Below are 10,813 nucleotides of genomic sequence, written 5' to 3' on the forward strand. Positions count from 1 at the left end.
AGACATGTAACGTATTTGCAGAGCCAAAATATTTCACTTCGATAAAAATTTTTAAAAACCAAATACTAAAATCTTTTCTCACTTTTCTTATACATTATTTTATACAATATTTGTGCATTCAAAAAAAGTGTATTATAACTTTGGCTTTAATTCATTTAAAAAAAAAAAAAACTTTGGCTTTAACACATATATATAGAGTTCCAAAGATTATAATGAAAAGATATAACTCTCTATATATAACCAAAGGATATGTCCCTTAGTAAAAACATGTCTCGTGGAATTGGATTGACCCACATAGGTGACTCATTCCAATTTTGAATTTCTCCCACTTACATGGATTAACTCTCATTTCAAATTTTGTAAATTTCATGCTTCACAAGCAGATTTTATGATCATTGCATACTTCGAGAGATTGGTTGCTCTATATTTGTTAGGATGATATAGCATCTCTATTGATGAACCTTAGAGTAGATACAGTCTATAGTGCCCTAGATCATTTATTACATTCATATCTCTCATAATCTCTTTTAAAAATGTTTGTGTTTATAATTATATTTTTATCTTAAAATAAATATAATTGATCGACCAATGAACACAAATTATAAACCCCATAATAGATGCAATATTATATTTATATAATCATTTTTGGGTTATGCATTTAGACGCATATTCCTATAGGGGGAATTTTTAGATGTATTTGGTCCACTATAAATCCAAAACATATAAACGTAGATTCCATCTGATATTTTCATAAAGAATTCACTTTTATGTATTTTCAGTTCATAGTAGACAGAGTTCAAGTAAGTTGTTTCCATCCTCCTAAAGAGAGTAATACCTTATAAAATTGGTAAACATTTCATTTTGAGTTCCCCCATGCTAGTTCATTTGCAAACCTTTATTTATGTACATGGATTGGAAAAACATAATTTTAAGCAATTGTTATATGTATAATGGTTACATACTAATCATTAATTATGGTGAGACCTATAGGAGATCCATCATGATCAATAGTTTTAATATAATCATTATATATATAATAATTGTATTATAAAATTTCTTGTAGATTGAAATGTTTTATAAACTTCAAGATTTATCTATGTAGATCTTACTTCATGATTAAATTATTGCGCAGCCAAACCATTATGTGATTTCCTATTATGTACAAGATTTTTAAGGATTACAAATAGATTTTTTTTTTTTTTTGTTAGTGAGCATTCAAAATTCATTAGTAATTGAAATTACCAATAAATTATCAATAAATTTTGATCTATTAATATAAATAAATTTAAAACTTTTTGGTAATTACTGTTATAGATCGATATTAAAATATATTCAGATTTTAGTACAACTCGAATCTTGCCAATTATTCGGATAAATAATACTTTTAATAAAATGGTAGAATTTTAATCACAATATGATATTATCTATGTCAGAATATTATTCTTATCTGTATAGAATTTCATATCTTATCTTATTTAGAATTTCATATCATATTTTATATAGGATTTCATATCTTATACCAATATAATTATCTCATACACTTCTAATAATATCCAAACTCTATTCAATATATTATAAAAGGAGCTGACAACTCTAAGGTATGTTATTCTCTCAGTAGTTCATTTTGTTATTTATTCAATATCCATATTTACTTAAATATTGGAGAAATGGCCAAACTAACCCATCCAATATTCTATTATTTTGCAAGTCCATACTCAAAAAAATATGATGCGAATAAAATCATTGGCGCTGTCTATGAGAATCGATACAAAAAGCTAGTGTCTTTTTCCCTTTCATTTTACACAAAACTATTTGATTAAAGATACCAAGTCCAATAATGATCATACTATCGTCAAGGGCCCTTTCCAGTGTATATATCATGGCATAATAAAGGAGAGAGCTCGAAGGCAATGATCCATGTCCATAAGGAAATTATAGATATACCTTCATTATTTAATGCATGAAATTTTTACTATTATAATTAATTGTCATTATATATATTCAAACATCATCAAATATGTTTTTCCATGTGAAAATATCGTGACTTTATCATATTTATAACTTTACACACCATCACAATATTTTTAAATTCGGCTTCTGCTTTTTGCTTTTGGCTTGTTTAAATTATAAATTCTACTAATCCAATAGCTAAAAGACAATAAACTTTTGGTTTATAATCACGTGACACAATTAGAGAACTCTTTATGTTAGAAAAATATTTGCCAAAGTGACATTGATCAATGAATTGACAAAGAAGTTATGATTTTAAAGAAATTACAAAATTTACTACTAGAAAGTGCTGCATTGAGAATTTTTCATTTAGAAACATAATTGCGCTTCCTTTTGGAAATTTAAAGGAATAATTTTTTTTACAGCACAATGTGCACCATACTTGTAAAGTGTTATCATCTTTTTGATGGAAGAGATTAGCACAACATTTACATGATTTTTTTAAGGATACAAATTAATTTGTAATTAATAGTCCCAAAATAAAATATATAATTATATAATTTTGTATTGACAGAGCTGAAATTTTTTTGATAGATTAATTTAGCAAAATGTTGAAACCAACATTTTTAAAAATGGAGGAGTAAAAATGTAAATTAGATTAAATGACTTACTCCTATATTACCAACAAATAATAAATTGCATAAGCATCTAAATAATTTTGGAATTCATTCTCTTAATTCATGCTCTTCAATGTTACTCTTCATATTACATTGGATATATTACACAAGGTTGAACTTTTCTTTAATATTAAATTATATACATGCACATACATACATAAGCATCTCAATACAGGAATAATGTGTTACTTATACATCTTTCTTAAAATTAAGGTTGATTATTATTTAATATGTATACCTATCGTGGTATTTAGTAACAAAACATTGAAAGAAATCTCAACATATATTATATAATTATTCTGAAAAAGTATTTCTACAAGAATTATTTTTTGCAGATAAATCTCTTGAAGGCTATGATGCCACTAAAGAGTTTAAAACCATCAAGGCAATTTGTAGTCAGAATCTCGCAAGGCGATAAATTTATCAAAAGGAACCACTAAAACAATTAATCGCCAGAATTTCACAAGGCAACAAGTTCGTCAAGGGAAAGATCAAGGTGATTCATCGCCAGAATCCCTTGAGGCGACAAGTTCATCAAAGGGAAATATTAAGGAGATTTGTCACCAGAATCTTGCAAGGAGACAAGTTTGTCAAAGGGAACCATTAAGGTAATTTGTTACCAGAATCCTGCAAAGTGACAAGTTCATCAAAAGGAATCACTAAGGCTATTCATCACCATAATCCTATAATGTGACGAGTTTGTCAAGGGAAAGATCAAGGCAATTGATCGCCAAAATCTCGCAAGGAGACAAATTCATCAAAAGGAATAATGACTAAGGTGATTCGTTGCTAGAATTCCGCAAGGTGATAAGTTCGTTAAAGGGAACCATCAAAGCGATTCATCGTAGAATCTCACAAGATGATAACTTGTTAAGGAAAAAATCAAGGTAATTCATTGTCAGAAATCCCACAAGACTTAGTAATATGCCCTAGAGTCAATCTGTTAGTTATAATTGGATATTATTTTTCATGTATTTTAAATATTTAAATACATTATATAGAGGCTATTATTTATTTTTAGTGTTAGTTTAATTGAATCTTGAGTAAAGATAAAGTTTATGAGATTATATTACTGTGCAAAAAAAAATTATAATGTGGTTATAATTGTGATATTCCTATTATTTAATAATGTCTCCAAATGTTCCTGATCGATGTTCTTATGATGATTGAAATGATTACAGTTGTCCAAACTGATGCATATTATATTCTTTTTTTTAGAGGAAACAACTGATCTCACGGGTTGAAATAAGATATTTAGAACTAATATATAGTTACTTATTTCATAGATAAGTGTATTGAACTGACCCTCCTCAGAAATCTATATGAAAAATAACCCATGTCTATGGATTACTCAAGTGATGGTTGTGTAAGTGATCATTTGACTTGAAATCAATAAATAGTCTTATATTGTGATTTTTAATATTTTGATTCATCTTATATGTTACTTAGTTCATGAGTAATGAATGTGGATGAATTGGATATATTAAGAACTGTATGAAGGTGTTTATGTGATTGAGATAAGATTTATCACCCTAAATTAAATTAGAGAACGTCCCATTTATTCTCTGCTAGCATTAATCATAAAATTCTTGCGCAAGGTGCAATGTAATTAGCAAATGAGATGTAAAATTTCATTCAATCGGTCAATGACTAATAGATGAGATCTAATATGATTTAATGTTGCAAATATATTTCATGTATTAAATGTTAAATCAGAATATTTGTGATGAAGAGACATTAATTACACTAAGAAACCATGCACTGAAATATTAATCCAAACTACTTTTGACATTCCAAATATTTGGATGGTCTTGATATGTTGCTAGACAATGTTCTTGACTTTCAAATTAATTAATTAGTTAATTATATTTATTACTAATATATTTGGAATCTAATAGATTCCACACGTAACGAATTGCATGTGAAAATAAAACAAAAAATTAAGTCAAGGAAAACTTGCATGATTGCATATTAATTGATATTGAGATAAAATTGTAATTTGAAAGAATTATGATTTTGATCTAATTAATTAAGTATGGACTTAACTAAAATTATCTAAAATTTATATGGCATGTTTATAAAATTCTGGACCATAATTATAATTTATTTATTTAATTAGTTAAATAAATAAATAAATATTGTTATACTGAAATTCTAATGTTTTAATATAAAAGAATCTATTATAAGATCCTAAGAAATATTTTTTGAGAGCTTCCAGAATTTGTAGGAAATGCAGAGAGCCTCTCCCCTTCTCAAATCCTTGGAATGGTTCTAAATAGGCTGTGCACGGTTCTTCGAGTCTCAAATCGAACTAAAGAACCGTACCGAACCGAACTGAAACCGAAAAAAAACCCGATGGTGTAAGAACCGAACCGAACTGAATTTATTTATCTATTTGATTCTAGTTTTGATTTTTTTGTCAAAAATCGTACAGAAACTGAACCGGAATCGTATATAACTAGAATCGTACTGAAAAATCGATATATATATATATAAATAATTTATAGTGATATTATAATTCTAATATATACTTCCAATAATATGTTTTATATATCTTATAATTTCAATAAAATTACACACATAAAATTATAATATTATTTAATTATTAAATACTTCTTACCATTTTATTTAGCCAATTTATTTAGTTGATTATAATTTGTTTTATTTGAATAGATTACACATATATAATACATATAATATTATTAAAGTATAAATTACTAAAATAATTATATATATACTTATAATTGTTATTATTATCTATATACATATATATATATAATAATAATATAAAATTATTATACCTTTTAATCATTAATCCATTATTAAATATTTATAATAGTATAATTTAATTAATTTAATTAGTTAATTAAAATTTATTCTATCTAAATAGATTATATATGTACACTACTTTATTGAACTAGAATTATACTAATAAAATATAAATTTATAATTATATATAGATTGATATGTGTACTTATAATTGTTATTAGTATATATATATATATATGTATATATATATATATAATTATTATATATTTTAATCACTAGTCCATCACTAAAAATTTATAAAAGTATAATTAACTAATTTAATTTGTCAATTATACTTCATCCTATTTAAATAAATTATAAATTATATACCATCTCCATATTAATAGAATTTATACTAATAGAATATAAATTATTAAAATCTACTTGTAATTATTATTATTATCCATATATATATAATTGTTAATTAAATTATATAATAATAACATATAATTTAATAAAATTAGATAAATTAAAATAATTGTGTCTATTTAATAAAAATACTATTAAGCTAAATTACATAATTTAAGATACTAAATTACGTAATTTTGCTATAAAAATTAAATATATTTATAATATATCAGATGAATGATAAAAATTCATTTAGTTAGTGTTTATTTTCTGTGGAAACATTGCAACAAAGTTTTTGGAAGGCCTATTGAAAATTTTTATTTATTTTTCCTTTAAAGTTTGAAAATTATAATAGGAAAAATATATTATATTAGATGGAAATATTATATAATATTGTGGATATTTGATATTATTTTGAAATTGTAATGTGAAACTTGTTAGTTTGATATAAATAATAGTAGTACTATATTATAGGTATCTAGTTATTTTGTTCAAGTTTAAACTTTATTATAGGAACCGAAGATTGTAATGAAATTAGAAAAAAAAATAGATACTAAAACAAAACCGAAACCGAAAACACATAGAATCGCACTAGAACTATAGTAAAATTTGGTTCTAATTTCAAAAAATTTAAAGAACTAACTTTCGAAACCGTCATGGAATGGAAACTATACACCCCTAGTTTCGGGATTTTTTGATCGCTATTCAATGTAGACATTGTTAGAAACCGGACACTTGGACGGTTTGTAATTTGCGACAACTCAACCAAGACGAACGATCTCATGTTTTTGCTGCAAAGAAAATAAAAAATATTTATCTTCTCTTCAATATTATTGCTTTCTTCATTTAAATATGATCCATGTTGGTTAAAATTTTATTTTTCTATTTCTTTCGATAGGTTCAATCTGATTGAAATCCCATAAAGATAATAAAATTATCAAAGAAAAAATCAAGGCAATTAATTACTAAAAACCTCACAAGGTGATAAAATTGTCAAGCAAAAAATTAAGACAATTCAATAAGTTCGTTAAGAGAAAAATCAATGCAATTCATCGCTCAAATCTCGTAAGTCAATAAATTTATCAAAAGAAACAAAAAAAAAAATCAAGGCAATTAATTACTAAAAACCTCACAAGGTGATAAAATTGTCAAGTAAAAAATTAAGACAATTCAATAAGTTCGTTAAGAGAAAAATCAATACAATTCATCGCTAAAATCTCGTAAGGCAATAAATTTATCAAAAGAAATAAAGAAAAAATCAAGGCAATTAATTACTAAAAACCTCACAAGGTGATAAAATTGTCAAGCAAAAAATTAAGACAATTCAATAAGTTCGTTAAGAGAAAAATCAATGCAATTCATCGCTAAAATCTCGTAAGGCAATAAATTTATCAAAAGAAACAACCAAAGCGATTCATCACCAGAATCTCACCTTGACTAAGAGAGAATAGTATTGTCAAATCACCTATCTCAATATTAGTTGGTTTCCTAATGCGTAATATTAACCCAAAGTTTAATTAACTACTTAATTATCAACTGTAATCTGAATTCAAGCATCTCCAACATCAAGTTTGGTAGCTTGGAAATTATGCTAAGAATGCACAGGGACAGGGTGATTTGCAAGGCATGTTATCAATCCTTTCACTTCAAGTGCATTATTTACAATTTATATACACATCAATTGGCTATAAAAGAATGCATCTCTATGCATACCATCATCTTGCACAACATCATAATAAAGAAAGAGGGCAAGTTCTGATGATGAGTCTTAAAAGCATCTCTCTCACTTTTGCTGTTGCCATATCTGCAGTTCTGGCATCAACTTTTGTGATAAATCCTAGCCCATCACTTTTTCTTAAACAACTCATTGAACTTGGTTTTACTATTGAAGCTCACTTTTACCACCAGCACCATCATAATAAGCATCCCAGCAAAGACCAGATAGTTAATATTTGTGATGATTTTCCACCTGATATTCCTCCTCCAGACACCAATATTACGTCTACTCTTTGCGTGGATCGAAACGGATGCTGCAACTTCACAACAGTGCAATCAGCCGTTGATGCAGTAGCAAATTTTAGCCAGAAAAGAACCATCATATGGATAAATTCTGGCATTTACTAGTAAGTTAATTTCCAAGCATCCATGCCCAAAAGAAACAAAAAAAAAGAAAAGTTACACCGGGTCTATCATTGAATTAAAATAAATATTTATAGGTCAGGTGAATTCTACTATATATGTTATATCTAGGGATTTATTAGGTCTACGATAAACCGAGTCTAAGTAAAAAATTTCTGGACATGCATGCACATATTCCTTAATTCCCTGTGAATCCTTCACCACACCCCACACAGGTTCGAACTTGTTGAATATGAAGAACTCTAAAGTCTTTGTCGCTGCAATTTATCATTTAAAAATTATTTTATATGTATATATTTTTTATTTTTTTTTCTCACTTGAAGTATAAAACATGCATGGTGGCATTGTCTTGTTTCAGCGAGAAAGTCACTGTTCCAAGAAACAAACAGAATATTACATTTCAAGGACAAGGCTATACATCTACTGCTATTGTATGGAATGACACGGCCAATTCTTCACACGGCACATTTTACAGTGGCTCCGTGCAAGTCTTCTCCAACAATTTTATTGCTAAGAACATTAGCTTCATGGTGAGATGTATATTAGCGTATGATAGAATTATAGTTTAGTAAATTTGTTTTAATAATATTATTTAATTTCAAAAGAAAATAATATAACATATTCTCAACTTAGTGTTATTTTTTTAAATGATATGATGGATTTTTTTATTTTATTGACTTGGTTTAATTATGTTGTAATAATTTGCATGGTTATGGGGATGCAGAATGTTGCACCAATTCCAGGGCCAGGGGATATTGGAGCACAAGCAGTGGCAATAAGAATAGCAGGAGACCAAGCAGCCTTCTGGGGGTGTGGATTCTTTGGAGCACAAGACACTCTTCATGACGACAGAGGCCGCCATTACTTTAAGGAGTGTTATATCCAAGGTTCTATTGATTTTATCTTCGGGGATGCTAGGTCATTTTACGAGGTTAATTTCTTTTCACCATCTTATGGATTTTGGCTTATTTTCACCTACACTCCTTCAATTTTGAATTTATTTCCAATTTGATAATTCAAGTTCATTTTATTTTTTAAATTCCTTGACTTTAATTTAAATATCATCAACATCCTTATTATCTATTATCGCAAGATTACAAATTTATCAACAATTTAATAAACATCTCCTCTCCTCTCATCTCACTTAATTACATTTCTCTCACCTTTCTCTCCGTCGTACGAGATTACAGATAAAGTTCGTGCCTTGTAGGCCTGCTTTCCAATCCGCTTAACGATGGTTATTATTTTATTAAATAATTGTTTGGAAAATTAATTTTAAATAATATTTAATTAGATAAAGTTTTAAATTGTTTTTCATAATAACAAATTATAAAAAATAATAGATTAATTTTAATAATACTTGAGATTTAAAAGTAATTATTTAATAATCAAAATTTAAATAATAAAAAAAGAAAATAATTGAATAATTCTTTGTTTGTATTGACCTAGAAACTATAATAGCAGGAAGCAGATATTTAAATTGAAGTTGGAGGTGTATTTAAAAATAAAGTAAAGTTTAATGACCAAATTAAAAACAATACTCAAAGTTGAAGGACTGCGATAAAAATTAGCCATTAATTCTATCTTCTTATCTTCTTATCTTATACTTAAATTGAATGCAGGATTGTCAATTGATATCGATGGCGAACCCTGTAGCAGCAGGACAAAGGGTGATAAACGGAGCAGTGACGGCACATGGACGGAGTTCAAAGGAAGAAAACACAGGGTTTGCATTTGTGAATTGCAGCATAGGAGGGAGTGGAAGAATATGGCTTGGAAGAGCTTGGAGACCATTTTCTCGTGTTGTTTTCGCTTTCACTTCTATGTCTGATATTATTGCCCCTGAAGGTTGGAACGACTTCAATGATCCCTCGAGAGACCAGTATGCTCCTTTAATCTCTCTCTCTCTCTCTCTTTTTTATCATACAGAAAAATTTTATAAGCGGTTACTAATAGCTTATAACCAATAGAATTTCTAATAATTGATTGTAACTAATATATTTTAAATGTTATTATTTTTAATTATTATTGTTAATCTGTAAACAGACTAATAAGAGTATATATCAATTTATTATATTAAAATATTAATTTATTATATAATATATATATAATATAGGCACACAAATTGTTTAGTCTGTTAACAATAATTAGTTGGTTTTTATAGAATTTATTGAAACTTGAAATGTAGGACTATTTTCTATGGAGAATATAATTGCTCGGGAGCGGGAGCCAATACGAGTACGAGAGCAGCCTATGTTCAAAGACTCAATGATACACAAGCTTCTACTTTCCTAAATATCTCTTTTATTGATGGAGATCAATGGTTGCTGTCCTACAATAATAGTTAGCTCAATCTCTAAATATATCATTCTTTTATTAGCCCAATATTCAACAATAAAAATTATTCTATTTTATAGAAATTTCATTTACTGAAATTTAAGTATTGAATAAAGACCCATTATATACAAAATTCAAAACTTTTTATTATTTTATAATTTAATTTAAATCTTTAAAAATTAATACATATCCTCATTTGGTTTAGCATAAGAGACCACAGCAAGACTTTTTTCTATTTTTGGTTCTAAATTTATTAATTTCTTTAAATTTTAATAGATCTCAATATAATGTTTGTATTTGTGTTTTCAAACGCTAACTTATATTATGAAGCTATATTAAGAGAGTTAAATTTTACAAAATCAATTGCATAATTATAGGCAATGAAATGATTTTTTTATGATGAATATATAATGATGAGCACATCACAAGATATTTTAAAGATATGAAATTACAATTATTGTTCAAACTAGTGGCAAATAGAAAGAAAATAAAATTGTGATTTTTAGCAACCAAACGTTAATGATGAAATTACTCCAAGCACTTCCTAATTATGT

The 10,813-nt window shown here is 26.9% G+C and overlaps 1 protein-coding gene across 1 annotated transcript; it reads left to right on the forward strand.

The window, feature by feature from the left end:
• The first annotated feature begins 7,471 nt into the window (after window positions 1–7,471).
• On the forward strand, window positions 7,472–10,778 carry LOC110623596 (probable pectinesterase 8). Its single transcript, XM_021768592.2, has 5 exons — window positions 7,472–7,906; window positions 8,281–8,452; window positions 8,647–8,853; window positions 9,545–9,804; window positions 10,111–10,778. The coding sequence occupies exons 1-5, from the start codon at window positions 7,479–7,481 to the stop codon at window positions 10,268–10,270; spliced, it is 1,227 nt and encodes a 408-aa protein (XP_021624284.2). The 5' UTR covers window positions 7,472–7,478; the 3' UTR covers window positions 10,271–10,778.
• Window positions 10,779–10,813: the final 35 nt, after the last annotated feature.

Source organism: Manihot esculenta, chromosome 9 (genome assembly GCF_001659605.2).
Source record: "Manihot esculenta cultivar AM560-2 chromosome 9, M.esculenta_v8, whole genome shotgun sequence".
NCBI classification, from domain to species: domain Eukaryota; kingdom Viridiplantae; phylum Streptophyta; class Magnoliopsida; order Malpighiales; family Euphorbiaceae; genus Manihot; species Manihot esculenta.